The sequence below is a fragment of the Periophthalmus magnuspinnatus genome, chromosome 16 (assembly GCF_009829125.3).
Source record: "Periophthalmus magnuspinnatus isolate fPerMag1 chromosome 16, fPerMag1.2.pri, whole genome shotgun sequence".
Taxonomy (NCBI): Eukaryota; Metazoa; Chordata; class Actinopteri; order Gobiiformes; family Gobiidae; genus Periophthalmus; species Periophthalmus magnuspinnatus.
The window spans coordinates 416,162-436,778 of NC_047141.1; the positions used below are offsets into that span (position 1 = coordinate 416,162).

General features: G+C 45.5%; 2 protein-coding genes across 2 annotated transcripts in view; both read right to left on the reverse strand.

Annotated features, from left to right (window-relative positions):
• cpne4a (copine IVa) overlaps positions 1–20,617 on the reverse strand; it is a 68,196-nt gene that overhangs the window by 42,709 nt on the left and 4,870 nt on the right. Inside the window, exons 3-4 of the mRNA XM_033980956.2 lie at positions 8,007–8,174; positions 1,591–1,662 (exon numbers count right to left, since the gene is read on the reverse strand). Coding sequence (XP_033836847.2) covers positions 1,591–1,662; positions 8,007–8,174 — 240 coding nt within the window. The remainder of the gene's footprint in view (positions 1–1,590; positions 1,663–8,006; positions 8,175–20,617) is intronic.
• Positions 1–20,617, reverse strand: part of mat2b (methionine adenosyltransferase 2 non-catalytic beta subunit) — a 220,739-nt gene that overhangs the window by 4,338 nt on the left and 195,784 nt on the right. The window lies entirely within an intron of this gene.

The following is a 20,617-nucleotide window of genomic DNA, read 5'->3' on the forward strand; positions in this document are numbered from 1 at the left end:
GTAGTTGTAGTAGTAGTAGTATAGTAGTAGAAGTATCATTTGTGGTGGTAGTAACAGTAGTAGAACAGAGTTATGAATGATTGTAGTGGTAGAAATCTTACTGTAGTGCAGTTTTGTAGTACAGTAGTATTGTGGTGGTGGTAGTAGTAGTATAGTAGTAGAAGCACACAATTATTGTGGTGGTAGTAGTAGTAGTAGTATTGTAGTATTCCAGCAGTAGCAGCAGTAGTAGTAACAATCATCATAAAAAAGCATTTTAGTACAGCAGTAATGTGGTAGTAGTACTAGTAGTAGTAGTAATAACACAGGATTATTGTGGTGGTAGTAGGATTGTTGTGGTATTCTTGCAGTAGTTGTAGCACCAATAGTAGTAGTAATAGTAGCAGCAGTAGTTGTAGTAATAGTAGCACTAGCAGCAATAGTAACAGCAGTCGTGTTTTGCGGTGGTAGTAATAGTACGTGTACAGAATTACTGTGGGGGAAGTAGTGTTATTGTAGTACAGTAGTATTGGAGTATAGTAGCATTTTAGTTCAGTCTAAACCGGGTCTAAACCAGGTCTAAACCAGGACTGAATCCATACACTGTATAAAGAAGTGGACTAAGTGTGATGTCACCCACAGTGTTCGGCTCAAAATGAAGCTCATCAAGACTTGCCTTCCTAGTGGCTAATTTGGAGCCCAGTTCCAAATTTGGAATTCCAACCACAAGTATCACATCTGTTGCTAATGCTAGCGAGAGCAACCTTGGGGAAAGAAGGCTCCAGATTAGTCTGTTATTAAAGTTCATTTCTTTATTTAGGGACAAATTTGTAAAATAAAAACCCTAGGATCATGTAGAGCGGGTTAAAACCAACATTTTAAGACCAAAATGACTAGTCTGACAGCAGCAGTTATTGAAGCCAATGGAGCCAAATTGCGGCCATGATCACGTCCTGTTTGGAACACGGCAGCTAACAGGTTAGCCCTGTCCATATATATATATATATATATATATATATATATATATATATATATATATATATATATATATATATATATATATATATATATATACACACACAGTTTTTGACTAAACCGGAACTAAATAGTACAGTAGTCCTGTAGTACAGTATTGTAGTAGAGTAGTATTGTAGCACATTATTGTAGCAGAGAAGTATTGTAGTCCAGTATATTTAGTACACTAGTATAGAAGTACAGTAGTATTGTAGTATGCTAGTAAAGTAGTACACTAGTATGGTATTGTAGTCCAGTATAGTAGTACACTAGTTTAGTAGCACACTAGTATAGTACTACAGTAGTATAGTAGTAGTAGTATAGTAGTACAGCAGTATGGTATGGTACAGTGTGGTAGTACAGTAGTACAATAGTACAGTAGTATGGTATTGTAGTCCAGTATAGTAATACAATAGTATAGCAGTACACTAGTATAGTAGCACAGTAGTATGCTATTGTAGTCCAGTATAGTAATACACTAGTATAGTAGGACAGTAGTATAGTAGTACACTGGTATAGTAGTACAGTAGTATGGTATTGTAGTCCAGTATAGTAGTACAGTAGTATAGTAGTACACTAGTATACTTCTCTCCTTACCGTGACGACGGTCTTGCCCACAGTTCCTCCCGGTCGCAGCAGAGCCTTGGACAATTTCCTCTGAGAGATGATCTAGAACATTAGACTAAATTAGCATATGTAGATTTTATTGACACATTTATACATATGCATTAGTCATGGAGCTCAACAGTGACCACCGCCCCTCTGGTTCCTCGTGTACATTTCTCAGTAATTTTTCCCAGTGACTTAATGAAAAAATGTATAATAAATGTTTGAAAACTCAGCGCTGATCAGCTCTGTGAAACTAATGTTTACAAAGTTTCACAAACAGATTTGAAATAAAATTATTGGTTATTAAAACATTTCACTGAATCTTGTGATTTAAAAGTGCTTTTTGAACTTAAAACAACTGTGTAATAGTTAGCACATAGCTGGTTAGCACATAGCTCGCTGGCACGTAGCTGGGTAGCGTGTAGCTTGTTAGCGTGTAGCTTGTTAGCCTGAATTATTTATTTTTTTTAATCTATGGAAAAAAAGAATGTAAGGTTCACTATTGAGGTTTTGTCTCTGAGGAGCAGTGGTGTGAACAGGGCATGTGACTATATGAGACTAGGACCAGACCAGGACTATATGAGACCAGGACCAGACCAGGACCAGACCAGGTCTATATGAGACCAGGACCAGACCAGGATTGAGCCAGAACTATATGAGACCAGGACCAGACCAGGACTATATGAGGCCAGGACCAGACCAGGATTGAGCCAGAACTATATGAGACCAGGACCAGACAAGGACTATATAAGACCAGGACCAGACCAGGATTGAGGCAGGACCATATGAGACCAGGACCAGACCAGGACCAGACCAGGATTGAGGCAGGACCATATGAGACCAGGACCAGACCAGGACCAGACCAGGACCAGACCAGGACCAGACCAGGATTGAGGCAGGACCATATGAGACCAGGACCAGACCAGGACCAGACCAGGACCAGACCAGGACCAGATCAGGATTATATGAGACCGGGACCAGACCAGTACTAAACCAGGACTATATGAGCTTTAATCCGGTTGAGATCCGGGCGCTGGGTCCAGTATTGTTCTATTGTTGTATTATTGTATTGCTGTGCAGACAGAGACCCTGAGGGCTCAGTCTGAGACATTGCTCAAATATGAATATTCATGAACTCATCAACAGGACAGACAGAGGTAGACAGGGAGAAGAGGGAAGAGAAGAGAGGGAAGAGAAAGAGGAAGTGAGAAGAGAGAGATGAGAGGGAGAAGAAAGAGTGAGATGGAGTGAGAAGAGAGGAGAAGGGGAGAGAGAGTGGGATAAATTGAAAAACTAACTCATTAACAGGATAGAGAGAGAGAAGGAGGGGGAGAGAGAGAAAGGACAGGGAGAGAGAGGGAGGAGAGGGGGAAGGAGAAGAGAGGATAGAGGGAGAGAGAGTGGAAGAAAGAGGGGGAGAGGGAGAAATAGGGAGAGGGGAGAGAGAGGAAGAGAGAGAGTGAGGAGAAAGGGAAGGAGAAGAGAGAAAATAACTCAGTAATGGGAGAGAGCAAGAGAGATGGAGAGACAAAAACACAGGGAGACGGAGGGGAGAAAGAACTCATCAACAGGAGAGAGAGTGATAGAATGAGAAGAGAGGAGAAGGAGAAACGGGGAAAGAGAGAGAGAGTGGAGATATAGAAAGATAATAACTCATAAACAGGAGAGAGTGAAAGAGAGAGACAAGAGAGGCACCAAACAAATTGCACCATCAGCCTCCTGTTAACCGGTCTCTCCTCTGTAACTCTGGTCTAATGTGATGAAATGTTCTCCAGTGGGTGAGACAAGAGAGAAAGTAGGTGAGAAAGAGTGAGACAAGAGAGGAGAAGGGGAAAGGGGGAAAGACAAAATGGAGAGATAGAGAGATAATAACTCATAAACAGGAGAAAGAGAGAAAGAAAGAGAGGGAGGGGGAGAGAGAGGAGTCGCTGAGCATCACCTTTTATTTACAGACAAATCATTCAGAAAAGACCAGAGGGACTGTTTCAGTCCTGATTTAGACCTGGATCAGTTCTGGTTTAGACCTGGTTTCGACCTGGTTCAGTTCTGGTTTAGACCTGGTATAGCCCTGGTTCAGGTCTGGTTTACATATGGTCTAGACACGGTTCAGTTCTGTTTTAAACATGGTTTAGTCCTGGTTCAGTTCTGGTTTAGACCTGGTTTAGGCCTGGTGTAATTCTGGTTTAGATCTGGTTTAGTTACGGTTTAGTCCTGGTTTAGACTAGGTTTAGACCATGTTTAATCCTGGTTTAGACTTGATTTAGACATAATTTAGTCCTAATAGTCCTGTTTTAAACCTGGTTTAGTCCTGGTTTGAACTAGGTTTAGACCTGGTTTATTCCATGTTTAGACCTGGTTTATTCCATGTTTCACTTTATTTCACTTTCACTTTATTTATTTAAAGGGCAATGTGCAGTTACATTAAAAGGCAAGGCAAGGCAAGTTTATTTGTATAGAACAATTCGTACACAAGGTAATTCAAAGTGCTTTACAGAATATGAAAGACATTAAAATCACACAAATCAAAACATAAATAATCACCCAATCTGCAACTCTCTCACCCATTCGTTTGCACCCTTTAAAAACTCTCTCTCGCACTCTTTAAACACTGTCTTACTCAGTTTAAGAACTTACTTTACAAAAAACTTTCCTGTCACTTCTTAAATACTTTTAGAACCGGTTCAGTTCTGGTTTAGACCTGGTTTAGTCCTGATTTAGACCTGGTTTAGTCCTGGTTTAGACCTGGTTTAGTTATGGTTTAGTCCTGGTTTAGACCTGGTTTAGACCTGGTATAGTTTTGGTTTAGACCTGGTTTAGACCTAGTTTAGTCCTGGTTTAGTCCTGGTTTGGATCTTGTTTAGACCTGGTTTAGTCCTGGTTTAGACCTGCTTTTGACTTGGTTTAGACCTGGTTTAGTCCTGGTTTAGACCTGGTTTAGCCCTGGTTTAGGCCTGGTTTAGACCAGGTTTAGAACTGGTTTAGACAAGGTTTAGAACTGGTTTAGTGCTGGCTTAGTCCTGGTTTAGACTTGGTTTAGTCCTGGTTTAGACCTGGTTTAGACCTGGTATAGTCCTGTTTGGACCTGGTTTAGTCCTGGTTTAGACCTGGTTTAGTCCTGGTTTAGACCTGGTTTAGACCTGGCTTAGTCCTGGTTTAGACCTGGTTTAGACCTGGTTTAGATCTGGTTTAGTCCTGGTTTAGACCTGGTTTAGACCAGGTTTAGACCAGGTTTAGTCCTAGTTTAGACCTGTTTAGTCCTGGTTTAGACCAGGTTTAGTCCTAGTTTAGACCTGGTTTAGATCTGGTTTAGTCCTGGTTTAGACCTGGTTTAGACCAGGTTTAGTCCTAGTTTAGACCTGGTTTAGATCTGGTTTAGTCCTAGTTTAGACCTGGTTTAGATCTGGTTTAGTCGTGGTTTAGACCAGGTTTAGTCCTAGTTTAGACCTGGTTTAGACCTCACATCAGTATCAGTATCGTTTGGTATCGGTCTAACATGTATCGATATAACTGTCCGTGGACCTTATGCCTGTGTCTGTGTGCGCGGTTGGAGGCTAACGAATCGCTAACAAGGCGCTAACAGATGGATCTAGCTAATGCTAACGCTAACAGATGGACGTGCTAATGCTAACACTGCACAGGAAGTGTCTCAGATATTAATAACATCTGATTCATCCACAGCGTCCAGTCAGCACTCTATCTCTCCATCCATCAGTCTATCCTCTCACATCTCTCTCTCATCTCTATCCCTCTCTCTTCCTCTTTACTGTCACCAAAACATCTTTTCTTGGCTTTACTCTATCTCTTTCAATCTCTTTGTTTTCTCTCTCTGAGGCGTTGTGTGGATCTGATTCACAAACACAGATCTCTTACTCTTTCTGCCTCTATCCCTTCCTCCTCTCCTCCGTTTATCTCCTCTCTCCCTCTCCCCTCCCACTCCCTCTTTCTCCTCCCCCTATCTCTCCCTCCCTTCATTTCCTCCCTCTCTCTTCCCTCTATCTCTCCTTTTATGTCTTTTCTCCCTTCCTCCTCTCTCCTCTTTCTCTCTTTCATCTGTCTGAAGCATCATAGATCAGATTCACAAACACAAAATGTATAAAGATTTTAATAAAAACATAATAGTGTGAGAGAGAGGAAAGAGGAGAGAGGAAAGACAATACAGAGGAAAGAGAGAGGAAAGGAGACAGCAAAGAGAGGAGAGGAGAGAGGAAAAAGAGAGGAGAGAGAAGAGGAGAGAGGAAAGCGAAGAAAGGAGAGAGAAGAGAGAACAGAAAGGACAGAGGAAAAAGGAGAGAGAGCGAAGAGAGAGGGGAGAGAGAAGAAAGATTAGAGGAGGGGGAAAAGAGCGGACAGGAGATAGGCAAGAGGAGAGAGCAGAAAGAGTGTAGAGAGAGAGGAGAGGAAAGAGGAGAGACAGGAAAGGAGAGAGGAAAGGAGAGAGGAGAGAGAAAAGAGATGAGAGGAGAGAGGAGAGAGAAAGAAGAGAGATGAGAGAGAAAGGAGAGGGGAGAGAGGAGAGAGAGAAAAGAGAGGAGAAAAGAGAGAGAGGAGAGAGAGGAAAGGAGAGAGGAGAGGAGAGAGAGGAGGGGGAGAGAGGAGAGTGAGAAGAGAGGAGAGGAGAGAAGAGAGAGGAGAGAGAGAGGAGAGAGAAAAGAGAGGAGTGAAGAGAGAAGAGAGAGAGGAGAGAGAAGAGAGACAAAGAGAGAGGAAAGAGAGAAGAGAGAGGAGACGTAGAAAGAGAGAGGAGAGAGAAGAGAGAAAAGAGAGAAGAGAGAGAAAGAGACAGGAGAGACAGGAGAGAGAGGAGAGAGAGAGAGCAGAAAGAGAGCGAAGAGAGAGGAGAGAGGAGTTGAGATCCATCTCCTTCTGCTGCTGTATCTGAGCAGAGATTTCCCCCTCCTCAGTCACCTTCTCCTAACTCTGGTCCCAGCCTACAGCACGTCAAAGGTCTAAGAACTGAACAGGTGTGTATGGCGGGTACAGGACATTTGCGCTAAACCTTCACAGCTATAATAAAAACAATTTCATAAAACCAGACCAGCCACATCCCATTTATGTGAAAATTCGATTTTCAGATATTATTTACTCTCCACAGCTCAAGTAAACACACTAAAGCGCCAATAAGTATTACTTTAGCATAGTCGAGGAAAACTGGCCACAGGTGTCATAGTAGCCAAAGAGCTAGTCAGGAGCAAGGCTTTTGAGCATAATGCAACTTCCCGCCCACACTGCCTGTTGCTAACGCTCATGGAGCAGCACTAGTGATAGAAGCGACCTGATTGGTCTGTTATTGATGTTCATATTTTAATTTAGGGACAGCATAGTGGAAAAAAACCCTAGGATCATATAGAGTGGGTTAAAACCAACATGTCTGTGTAATCCCTCAGTCGTCCAGGTCTGATCCATAGTACAAGCCAAAAGTGTCAGCTGGGCAAAAAGTTGTAGAAGTGAAGATGTTTCGCTGCTCATCCAAGCCTCTTCTTCAGTTCTGGTCAGATTGCTGGTGGACACTGCCTTATATCTATCTGAAGGGAGGAAGAAATAAACTGCAAACAATAGGCTTTCACTTTTAAAATCAACATGCTATGGTCAGAATGAAGACCCTGACAGCAGTAGTTACAGAGGGGCCATGCTTTTTCAATAAAAAGTGAACTGGAGTCAAAGTCAACGGAGCCGAATCATGCCCATGCTCACTTCCTGTTTGGAACAGGAAGTGTCGCAGGTTAGCTATGTCCAGAGATATATACAGTCTATGTTTCCATCTTTCCAACTGTGGGTCCACAGCTGGATAAATACCAGTTTGCTTAAAGGGGCATGCGAGGAGAAGACGCGGAGGGTTGTCTCCTTTCTCTCCTTCAACCTCCACTCCTCCTCCAGATGGCCTCGGCTCTTTAGTCTATACAAAATCAAACTGGCGCGTTCACAACTGCCCAAACAGAACTTGAGTCTGCCTAAATTGGAGCTACTCTGCAAATTGGACTCTTCAGACCTTTATCCATGTTCTAGTCGTTTCTTCTCATTGAGCCTCTGAAGTTGTATTTGTAGTGATTCACGTTTCAGTAATCTTTATGGGCATAAGCCCATAAAGATTGTGCCATTTTGTCTGGTTGACTCCTGGTTCAGTCTTGGTTCACTCTTGGTTTAGTCCTGTTGCAATTCTCGTTGAGTGCTGGTTGAGTCCTGCTTTGGTCCTGGTTTAGTCCGGGTCTAGTCCCAGTCTTGTTCTGGTTAACTCATGGTTGAGCCTTTAGTCCCACAATCCAGGTCTGGTTCTGGTTGAGTCCTGGTTTAGTCCTGGTTTAGTCCTGATTTAGTCCTGGTTTCATCTTTAGTCTCTTTAGTCCGAATGTAGTCCCAGTCTGGTCCTAGTTCAGTCCTGGTCAAGTCTTTACTGCCGGTCTACTCACCTGGGCCAGGGTGCACTCCACAGACCCAAGGAAGTCAGAGTCCTGAGGTCCGAAGACGTCGAAGAGCTCGAACCGCAGCCTCTGGACCTCCTCGAAGTAAAAGTCCAGAGTGAAAACCTTTGAGAAGGATGGGTTCATAGAGCCGCAGACCACCTCAGAGCGGTCCACCTGCAAGAGACCAGCCAGAATCGGGTCAGAAGCATGACTAAACTACCTCAGAGCAGTCCACCTAAAAGAGACCAGCCATATCCAGGTCAGAACCAGGACTAAACTACCTCACAGAGGTCCACCTGCAAGAGACCAGCCAGAACTGGGTAAGAACCTGGACTAAACCACCTCAGAGCAGTCGAGGTACAAGAGACCAGCCAGAACCAGGTCAGAACCGAAACTAAACTGCCTCAGAAAGGTCCACCTGCAAGACACCAAACAGAACCGGGTCAGAAACAAGACTAAAGCAAGACTAAACCAAGATTATACCAGGTTTAACCTCCATCCATCCATTTTCTTCCGCTTATTCGGGGCCGGGTCGCGGGGGCAGCAGTCTAAGCAGGGACTCCCAAACTTCCCTCACCCCAGACACATCCTCCAGCTCCTCCGGTGGGATCCCAAGGCGTTCCCAGGCCAGCCGAGAGACATAGTCCCTCCAGCGTGTCCTGGGTCTTCCCCAGGGCCTCCTCCCGGTGGGACAGATGCCCAGAACACCTCCCTAGGGAGGCGTCCAGGAGGCATCCTGAGCAGATGCCCGAGCCACCTCAGCTGGTTCCTCTCAACGTGTAGGAGCAGCGGCTCTACTCCGAACTCCTCCCGTGTGACTGAGCTCCTCACCCTATCCCTAAGGGTGCGCCCAGCCACTCTGCGGAGGAAACCTATTTCGGCCGCTTGTATCCGCGACCTTGTCCTTTCGGTCATTACCCAGAGCTCATGACCATAGGTGAGGGTAGGAACGTAGATTGACCGGTAAATCGAGAGCTTCGCCTTCCGGCTCAGCTCCTTCTTCACCACAACGGACCGATACAGCGACCGTATCACTGCAGATGCTGCACCGATCCGCCTGTCAATCTCACGCTCCATCCTTCCCTCACTCGTGAACAAGACCCCAAGATACTTGAACTCCTCCACTTGGGGCAGAGACTCACCACCCACCCAGAGAGGGCAAACCACCTTTTTCCGGTCGAGAACCATGGCCTCGGATTTGGAGGAGCTGATTCTCATCCCAGCCACTTCACACTCGACTGCAAACCCCCCCAGTGCCTGCTGCAGGTCCTGGATCGATGAAGCCATCAGGACAACATCATCCGCAAACAGCAGAGATGAGATCCTGTGGTTCCCGAACCAGACGCCCTCCGGCCCCTGGCTGTGCCTAGAAATTCTGTCCATAAATATAATGAACAGAACCGGTGACAAAGGGCAGCCCTGGCGGAGTCCAACATGCACCGGGAACAGGTCTGACTTACTGCCGTTAATGCGAACACAGCTCCTGCTCCGGTCATACAGGGAACGGACAGGTTTAACCTTCTAAGACCTAAGCTCTTGCATGACATGATTTATTAATTTCTCTTTGTTATTTAGGCTGATGGGGACCTGATGCATGTAAAAACAAATAATTATCTTTTTACATTATGTAGTTTCTGAGAAAAGGGATGCAAAACGAATATCCTCATATGTGGACATTTTAATCATTTTGATAAAACATTTGAATAATGATTTGCAAAAACTATTTATGAACACAGCAACATTTGTCCTGAATGTAAAAAAAAAAAGAGAAATAACAATTGTGCTTCTTGGAACAAAATGCAAAAAGACATATGCCTTTACAAAAAACAAAAATAAAAAAAAATATTCTGAACATTCTAAAGTCTTAAAAATATTCTAAATTGAACATTTTTGCATTGTTGCTGTTCTTGTATGCCGTTCTTCTACTTCTAAAAATTCTAAACTAGGACTAAACAAAGACTGAAGCAGAACTAGGCCAGGACTGAACCAGGACTAAAGCAGGACTAAAGCAGGATTAAACCATGACTAAACTAGGCCTGGACCAAGAGTGTGATTACAGTGGGAGTGGTGGTGCAGTTCATTTTCACAAACATCTAATTAACTCCATCTCTCCATCTGCTCTCTCCACCTTCACCCAGCAAAACAGCACCCGAGGTTCTCATAGCACCTCTCCACCCTCCACACACACACAGATACACCCCCCCACCCACACACACACCCACACACCCCCACAAACACACACTCACACATACACAAGCACACACTTGGAGGGCATCTGACACAGCAGACAGTTGCAGTTCCCTATCAGCTAAACCAGGACTACCCTAGGTCTACGCCAGGACTAAACCAGGACAGAACCAGGACTAAACCAAGACTAACCTAGGACTATGTCAGGACAAAACCAGGATGACTAAAACAGGACTAAACCAGGAGCACAAAACAGGGACTAAACCAAGACTAAACCTGTGTCAAGATCCCAGTCTGTCCTGCCTTTTTTGTGCTGTTTTCCCCCTCCCGTCTCATGTTTCTGCATTTGTTACTTGTTTCTAAGTTCAATGTTTTTGCTCCTCGTCAGATCCCGCTCCCTGGACCCATTCAGCTCCTCTCCTCTGGGTCTCCAACCCAGCTCTCCATGACCGGCACGAACCCCACACCCCCGACCCAGCCCACACCCCCGACCCAGCCCACCCCCACTGGCACTGCCCACCCCGTCCCCGACCCAGCCGCACACGCGTCCTCGCATCATGGAATCATCATTGGGCAACATGAACAAACCATGCAGTCCCTGCTCGACTGCAACCACACCCTGACCCAGTAAGTTACCCAGCTCTCCAACCAGGCCTCCACTCACTCTCGCCCCCAGCTCCCGTCACCGTCCCCAGGACCACCACGCACACGGATCTGGATGCACACGGCCTGTTCCAGGCAATGGCCCACCTGGTACTCTCCTTGTTCCAGATCCTGTCCGCTCCCAGAGCAGAGCAGTGGACCCATTCAGGTAGAATGGGTCCACTGCTCTCGGTTCGCCTGCCATTCAGGGGTCAATCGCACACTCTCCCTCTTGAGACGTCACTTCTGGTGGCCCACGGTTGACAAAGACACCAGGGCTTATGTCTTGGTGTGCCAGGTGTGTGCCAGGGGCAAAGCCTTCCACTCGCAACCTTCCGGTCTGCTCCAACCGCTACCAGTTCCGAAACGCCCTTGGTCCCACGTGGCAGTGGACTTCATGACGGGCCTTCCGCCATCTCAAAGTAACACAGTCATTCTCACTATTGTTGACTGGTTCTCCAAGGCAGCCCATTTCATCGCCCTACGGAAACTCCCGACCACCAAGGAGACTGCAGACCACATAACAACCATGTATTCCGACTCCATGGAATTCCGGTAGATGACCCAATTCACGTCTGGCATCTCCTCACAGACCAACGGACAAACCGAGCGTGCTAGCCAGGACCTGGATATGGCGCTACGCTGTGCGGTTTCCTCTAACCCTCTAATCTGAGGCCAGGATGAAGGCAGCTGCAGACAGACACCACGCTCGTGCTCCCCAATATCAGCCAGATCAGTCAGTTTGGCTTTCATCCATGAATATTCCACTCAAAACAGACTCCCGGAAACTCTCTCCAGGAGTCTCTCCCCTTCAAAATCACCAAAAACATCAATCCATCCGCAGTGCCCCTTCAGCTTCCTCCTTCCCTCCGCATCCACCCTTCGTCCCATGTGTAACAACTCAAGCTCGTCCATGCTAGTGACCTAACCCTAGCCCAAGACTAAACCAGGACTAAACCTGGAAGACTAAACCAGGCCCAAACCAACACTAAGCCAGGAATAAATCAAGAGGACTAAACAAGGACAAACACAACACACATGCACACACACAGAGCATACCCCCTGCCCCTCACACACACTGTCATCCTTGTTTCACTTGGTTGGATTTCTGATGCACTGAGAAATACTATGATAATGTTAGACTTGGTTTAGACCTGGTTTAAACCTGTTTTAGACCTTGTTTAGACCTGGTTTAGTCCTGGTTTAGTCCTGGTTTGGACCTGGTTTAGACCTGGGGTAGTCCTGGTTTAGCTCTGATTTAGAACTGGTTAAAACCTGGTTTAGACGTGGTTTAGACCTCGATTAGACCTGGTTTAGACATAGTTTAGTCTTGCTTTGCTTTGTTTCAGATATGGTTTAGTCCTGGTTTGGACCTGATTTAGACATGGTTTAGACCTGGTTTATTCCTGGCTTGGACCTGATTTAGAACTGATTTAATCCTGCTTTGGTCCTGGTTTGTTCCTGGTTTAGTCCTGGTTTAGTCCTGCTTTGGTCCTGGTTTGTTCTTGGTTTAGTCCTGGTTTGGACCTGGTTCAGTCCTGGTTTAGGCCTGTTTTAGTCCAGGTTTAGACCTGGTTTAGTCCTGGTGTGGTGCTGATTTAGTCCTGTTTAATCTTGGTTTAGTCATGGTTTAGTCCTGGTTTACAGCTGGTTTAGTCCTGTAATAGTCCTGGTCTGGGCTTAAACATGGTTTAGACCTGCTTTAGACCTGGTTTCTCTACCGGTACAGTCCAGCCCGTAGCAGACTCTGCTACTCACACTCTACCCTTGGACCACGGCACACACCCCGCTCCCGACTCACTGTTTGGTCTACCGTCATTTTCACACTTTGCACTTTTTGTGAATAAACACTGTTAAACCTTCCCCGAGTTCTGTCTTTTTGGTCACTCCTGCCTGAAGACTGACATTTGGATCTTGTTTAGACAGGGTTAAGACCTGGTTTAGTCCTAGTTTAATTCTATTTTAGCACTGGTTTGGACCTGGTTCAGACCTGGTTTAGTCAAGAGTTAGACATGGTTTAGACCTCCTTTAGTCCTGTTTTGGTGCTGGTTTAGATATCCTTTATTCTTGGTTTAGTAATGGTTTAGACCTGGTTTAGGCCTGGTTTAGTCCAGGTCTGGTGCTGGTTTATACATGGTTTAGTCTTAGTTTAGTTCTGGATTTGTCCTGGTTTAGATCTGGTGTAGTCCTGGTTTGGTACTGGTTTAGTCCCGGTTTCGTCCTGTTTTAAACCAGGTTTAGTCTTTCCATAGTCCAGGTTTGGTGCTGGTTTACACATGGTTTAGTCTTAGTTTAGTCATGGTTTGGTCCTGGATTTGTCCTGGTTTAGTCCTGGCGTAGTCCTGGTTTAGACCTGGTTTAGTCTTGGTTTGGTACTGGTTTAGTCCCGGTTTAGTCCTGTTTTAAACCTGCTTTACTCCTAGTTTGGAACTGGTTTAGTCCTGGTTTGCATCAGGTTTAGTCCTGGTATAGTACTTGTTTAGTCCTGGTTTAGACCAGTTTTAGACCTGTGTTATTCCTGATTTGGTCCTGGTTTACTCCACGTTTAGTTTTGGTTTATTCATGGTTTAGTCCTGGTGTAGACCTGATTTAGTTCTGGTTAGGTCTTTGTTTAGTCATAGTTTAGTCCTGGTGTAGACCTTGTTTAGACTTCATTTATTCCTGTTTTTGTCCTGGTTTAGACCTGCTTTTGTTAGATCTCGATTAGACATAGTTTAGACCTGGTTTAGACATGGTTTAGACATGATTTAGTCCTAGTTTGGACCTGCTTTAGACCTGGTTTAGACCTGGCTTAGACATTGTTTGGAAATGGTTTATAGATGGATAAGAAATTATATAGTCCTGGTTTGGACCAGGTTTAGTCCTTGATTAGTCTTGCTATGGACCTGGTTTAGTTCTGGCTTAGTCCTGGTTTGTATGACTTTGACCTGGTTTGGACCTGGTTCAGACCTGGCTTAGTCCAGGTTTGGACCTGCTTTAGTCCTGGCTCAGTCCTGGTTTGGACCTGGTTTAGTCCTGATTTAGTCCTGGTTTGGATGTGGTTTTGAACTTTTTTAGTCCTCAATTAGACCTGGTTTAGAGCTGATTTAGCCCTGGTTTAGTCCTGGTTTGACCTGGTTTAGTCCTGGTTTGTTACTGGTATAGTCCTGGTTTAGTCTTGGATTAGTCATTGTTTAGTCCTGATTTAGACCATGTTTAATTCTGGTGTAGACCTGGTTTTGACCTGGTTTGGACATGGTTTAGACCTGGCTTAGACATTGTTTGGAACTGGTTTAGAGATCGTTTAGAAATGGTACAGTCCTGGTTTGGACCTGGTATTGACCTACATTAGTCCTCGTTTAGTCCTGGTGTAGACATGATTTAGACCTGGTTTAGGCCTGGTGAAGTCCAGATTTAGACATGGTTTAGACCTAGTTCTGTCCTGGTTTAGTCTTGGTTTAGCCATGGTTTAGTCCTGGTTTAGACCTGGTTTAGTACCGGTTCATACCTGGTTCAGACATGGTTTGGACTTTGTTTAGTCCTTGCTTAGTCCTGGTTTGGACCTGGTTTAGTTCAGATTTAGTTCTGGTTTGGACCTGGTTTTGACCTGCTTTAGTCCTCGATTATACATAGTTTAGAGCTGGTTTCGTCCTGGTTTAGTCCTGGTTTGCACCAGGTTTACTCCAGGTTTAGTGCTGGTTTAGTCCTGGTTTAGTCATGGTTTAGTCCTGGTGTAGACCTGGTCTAGTCCTGGTTCGGTGCTGGTTTAATTCTGGTTTAGTTTTGATTTAGTCATGGTTTACAGCTAAATTAGTCCTGGTTTAGTCCTGGTTTGGACCTGGTTTAGTCCTGGTTTGGACTTGATTTAGACCTGGTTTGGACCTGCTTTAGTCATGGTTTGGACCTGCTTTAGTCATGGTTTGGTACTGGTTTAGTCCTGCATGGCACCAGGTTTAGTCCTGGTTTCAGTACTGGTTGAGTCTGGGTTTAGTCATGTTTTACTCCTGGTGTAAACCACGTTTAGTCCTGGTTTGGTCCTGGTTTAGTCCTGGTTTAGTCCTGGTTAATGCCTGGTTTAGTCCATGTTTAGGCCTGGTTTAGTCCAGGTTTAGACCTGCTCTAGTCCTGGTTCGGTGCTGGTTTAGTTCTGGTTTAGTCTTGGTTTAGTCATGGTTTAGTCGTGGTTTAGACCTGGTTTAGACCTGGTTTAGACCTGGTTTAGTCCTGGTATAGACTTGGTTTAGAAACTGGTTTATCCCTGGTTTAGTCCTGGTGTAGACCTGGTTTGGACCTATTTTTTACCTAGTTTAGACCTGGTTTGGACCAGGTTTAGGCCTGGTTTAGGCCTGCTTTAGTCCTGATTTAGACCTAATTTTGACCTGCTTTGGACCTCGATTAGACATAGTTTAGACGTGGTTTTGACATGGTTTAGTCCTAGTTTGGACCTGGTTTAGACCTGGTTCAGACCTGGTTTAGACTTGCCTTAGACATAGTTTGGAACTGATTTAGACATGATTTAGGCCTGGTTTAGTCCTTCTTTGGACCTCGTTTGGACCTGGATTAGTCCTGGTTTGGATCTGGTTTAGTCCTGTTTTATTCGTGGTTTGGACCTGGATTAGTCCTGGTTTGGATCTGGTTTAGTCCTGGTTTGGGCCTGGTTTTGACCTGGTTTAGTCCTGGTTTAGTCCTGGTTTGGTACTGGTTTAGTCCTGGCTTAGTCCTGGTTTGGACCTGGTTTAGTTCCGATTTAGTCCTGGTTTGGACATGGTTTTGAACTGCTTTAGTCGTCCATTAGACCTGGTTTAGCGCTGATTTAGCCCTGGTTTTGTCCTGGTTTGGACCTGGTTTAGACCTGGTTTGGTACTGGTATAGTCCTGATTTAGTCATGGTTTAGACATGGTTTAGTCCTGGTTTTGACCTGGTTGAGACCTTTATTAGACATAGTTTAGACCTGGTTTAGTCCTAGTTTGGAACTGGTTTAGGCATGGTTTAGACCTGGTTTAGTCCTGGTTTGAACCAGGTTTAGACCTGGATTAGTCTTGGTTTGGACCTGGTTTAGTTCTGTTTTTGTCTTGGTTTGGATGTGGTATTGACCTGCATTAGTCCTCATTTAGTCCTAGTGTAAACATGATTTAGACCTGATTTAGGCCTGGTGAAGTCCAGGTTTAGACATGGTTTAAACCTGGTTCAGTCCTGGTTCGGTGCTGCTTTAGTCCTGGTTTAGTCTTGGTTTAATCATGGTTTAGTCCTAGTTTAGACCTGGTTTATTCCTGGTTCATACCTGGTTCAGACCTGGTTTGGACCTGGCTTAGTCCTGGCTTGGTCCTGGTTTGGACCTGGTTTTGACCTATTTTAGTCCTCGTTCAGCCCTGGTGTAGACCTGATTTAGGCCTGTTTTAGACCTGGTGAAGTCCAGATTTAGACCTGGTTTAGACCTGGTTCAGTCCTGGTTTGGTGCTGGTTTAGTCTTGGTTTAGACCTGGTTAATCCTGGTTCATACCTGGTTTAGTCCTGGTGTAGACCTGGTTTTAACCTGGTTTGGACCTAGTTTTTACCTGGTTCAGACATGGTTAGGACCTGGTTTAGACCTGGATTAGTGCTGGTCTGGATCTAGTTCAGTCTTGTCTTATTCGTGGTTCGGACCTGGTTTAGTTCTGGCTTAGTCCTGTTTTGGACCTGGTTTAGTCCTGGTTTGGACTTGGTTTTGACCTGATTTAGTCCTTGATTAGACCTGGTTTAGAACTGGTTTAGCCCTCGTTTAGTCCTTATTTGAACCTGGTTTAGACCTGGTTTAGTCCTGGTTTAGTCCTGGTTTGGTACTGGTTTAGACCTGGTTTAGTCCTGGTGTAGACCTGGTATAGTCCTTGTTTAGTTTTGATTTAGTTGTGGTTTAGAACCTAGCCTCACGCAGCTCATTTATGGCCATTCACAGCTGTGTCTCCTGCAACCAGACAGAGAGAAAGAAAGAGAGAGAGAGAGAGAGAGAAAGATAAATACAGAGGGAGAGAGGAGAGTAGAGGAGGATGGAGAAACGGGAGGTGGATGGAGAGAGGAGAGGAGGATGGAGAGAGGAGAGGAGGATGGAGAGAGGAGAGGGGTCGTTTTATATCTGCCCCACTTTACACTTTGAGTATTTTTAGTCCTGATGCAAATAGCCTCAGACACAGACGGAGAGGAGTCTATCCCACAACCTCAGATAGGCTAACCATTCTGCCACAGGAACACTCCACTCAGAGAGATCAGGACTCTAACCCACAACCTCCTGGTGAGAGAAAGGATAACAATTCTGCCACCGGAACACTCCACTCAGAGAGATCAGGACTCTAACCCACAACCTCCTGGTGAGAGGGAGGATAACCACTTTGGTGCTAGGGGTGACCTGGATCCATGTTGAAGTGGTTCATGTTTATTCATAACACCTGCTCTCATTATGATAATAATCACAGAGTCAGGGTCAGATCAGGACTAGACCAGGACTATACCGGAACTACACCAAGGCTAGGCCATAACTAGACCAGGACTGGACCAGGACTGGACCAGGACTGGACCAGGACTCGGCAAGAACTGTATCAGGACTAGACCAGGACTAAACAAGGACTAGACCAGGAATATACCAGGACTATACCAGGACTAGACCAAGACTGGACCAGGACTGGACCAGGACTCAACAAGGACTGGACCGGGACTAGACCAGGACTAGACCAGGACTAGACCAGGACTAGACCAGGACTAGACCAGGATAGATCAGCATGAGACCAGGAATGAACAATTACTAGACCAGGACTAGACCAGGACTAGACCAGGACCAGACCATGTCTAGTCCTGGTCTAGTCCAGGGTCAGTCCTGTTTCAGTTCTGCATTAATCCTGGTTTAGTCCTATTTTGGTCCTGGTTTGGTCCTGGTTCGGTCCTAGTTCAGTCCTGGTTCAGCCCTTGTTTACTCTTGGTTAGTCCTGGTTTAGTCCTGATATAGTACTGATTTAATCCTGATATAGTCCTGGTTTAATACTGATTTAGTCCTTGTTTAGTCCTGGTTTAATCCTGCTTTAATCTTAGTTTAGTCCTGGTTTAGTGCTGGCATAGTCATGGCTTAGTCCTCATTTATTCCTGGGTTAGTGCTGTTATAGTCCTGATTTATAATAATAATGGCTTACACTTGTAATGCGCTTTACAGGCTTGTCAAAGCCTCTCAAAGCGCTACACTATAGTCATTATTCATTCATTTAAACACTTGGTGATGGTAAGATACTATTGTAGCCACAGCTGCCCTGGGGCAGACTGACGGAAGCGAGGCTGCCAATCTGCGCCATCCGACCACCACCTATTATTCAAGCACACACCACTTTCATACTAGGCAATGTGGGTGAAGTGTCTTGCCTAAGGACATAACGACCGGGACTCGATCCTCCGACCTTCAGGTTGGGGAACCAACACTCTAACCACTGAGCCACTGTTTGACCTGGTGTGGATCTGTTTTAGACCTGGTTTGGACCTGGTTTAGGCATGGTGTATACCTGGTGTAGTCCTGATTTGGACCTGTCAAGACTGACTGACTGCCTAAAGCAGCTCATTTATGGCCATTCACATCTGTGTCTCCTGCAATCAGAGAGAGAGAGACATAGAGACAGAGAGAGAGACAGAGAGAGACAAAGACAGAGAGACAAAAACACAGACAGAGAGAGGAGAGAGAGAAGAGAGAGGGTGGAGAGAGGAGAGGAGGGTGGAGAAATGGGGGGAGAGACAGAGAGAGCGAGAAGGATGGAGAGAGGAGAAGAGGATGGAGAGAGGAGAAGAGGATGGAGAGAGGAGAGGGGTTGTTTTATATCTGCCCCACTTTATACTGTATTTTTAGTCCTGATTCAAATGGACCCCAGACACACAGACAGAGAGGAGTCTAACCTACAACCTCAGGCTACAGGCTGAGGTTGTAGACAGGCTAACCATTCTACCACAGGAACACTCGACTCAGAGAGATGAGGTCTCTAACCCATATCCTCCTGGTGAGAGGGAGGATAACCACTTTGCTGCTGGGGGTGACCTGGATCCATGTTGAAGTGGTTCATGTTTATTCATAACACCTGCTCTGACAAGGACTGGATCAGAACTAGACCATGACTAGACCAGGACTAGACCAGGATAGACCAGGATTACACCAGGGACAGGACTGAAGCAGGTCTACTCCTGGTCATGTCCTGGGTTAGTCCTGTTTTAGTCCTGTTTTAACCCTGATTTACTCATGGTTTGGTCCTAGTTGACTCATGGTTCAGTCCTAAGTTAGCCCTGGTTTAGTCCTGGTTTAGTCTTGGTTCATTCCTGGTTCAGTCTTGGATTTGTCCTGGTTTAGTTCTGGTATAGCACTGGTTTAGTCCTGGTTTACTCCTGGTTTAGTTCTGGTTTAAACCTGGTTTAGTCCTGGTTTAGTGCTGAAATAGTACTGGTTTAGTCTTGGTTTAGTCCTGCTTTAGTCCTGCTTTAGTCCTGCTTTAGTCCTGCTTTAGTCCTGGTATAGTCCTGCTTTAGTCCTGGTTAATCTTGGCTTAGTCTTGGTTCAGTCTTGGTTTAGTCCTGGTTGAGTCAATGTTGAGTCCTGGTTGAGTCCTGGTTTAGTCTTGACCTTGTCCTTGTTTAGTCTTGGAATTGTCCTTATTTAGTCCTGGTTTAGTAATGGTATAGTCCTGATTTATTCCTGGTTCTGCGGTGCTTGTCGCGGCGGCAATCCCCAAACCCGGTGGTGGACACCGGAAGTAAGGGATGCCGTCAAGCTGAAGAAGGAGTCCTATAGAGCAGTGTTTTTCAACCACTGTGCCGCGGCACACTAGTGTGCCGTGAGATATTGTCTGGTGTGCCGTAGGAAATTATCCAATTACACCTAACTGGTCTAAAAAAATATCAGGTTTCACACTGAGTGAGTAGAAATATTTTATTTTATTATAAAATGCTTTTTTTGTGTGTTTATTTGATTCCTGTTCAAAATAATCTGATGAGAATTACTTTATATTGTAAATATAGGATGCAGAGTTTCATTTTTTAACATTTTCTGCTTATGGTGTGCCTCGTGATTTTTTCAATGAAAAAAATGTGCCGTGGCTCAAAAAAGGTTGAAATACACTGCTATAGAGGCTTGTTGGCTTGTGGGACTCCTGAGGCAGCCGATGAGTACCGGCGGGCCAAGCGTGCCGCGGCTCATGCGGTCACAGAGGCAAAAACTCGAGGTTGGGAGGAGTTTGGGGAGGCCATGGAGGAGGACTATCGGACGGCCTCGAAGAAATTCTGGCAAACCGTCCGACGCCTCAGGAGGTGGAAGCAGTGCTTCACCAACACTGTTTACAGTGTGGGTGGAGAGCTGCTGACCTCGACTGGGGATGTTGTCGGGCGGTGGAAGGAATACTCGCATTGCCGGCAGTAAGTCAGAGCTGTTCCCGGTGCATGTTGGGCTCCGCCAGGGCTGCCCTTTGTCACCGGTTCTGTTCATTATATTTATGGACAGAATTTCTAGGTGCAGCCAGGGGCTGGAGGGGGTCTGGTTCGGGAACCACAGGATTTCATCTCTGCTGTTTGCGGATGATGTTGTCCTGATGGCTTCTTTGAGCCAGGACCTGCAGCAGGCACTGGGGCAGTTTGCAGCCGAGTGTGAAGCGGCTGGGATGAGAATCAGCTCCTCCAAATCCGAGGCCATGGTTCTCGACCGGAAAAAGGTGGTTTGCCCTCTCCGGGTGGGTGGTGAGTCTTTGCCTCAAGTGGAGGAGTTCAAGTATCTTGGGGTCTTGTCCACAAGTGAGGGAAGGATGGAGTGAGGGAAGTCTGGGAGT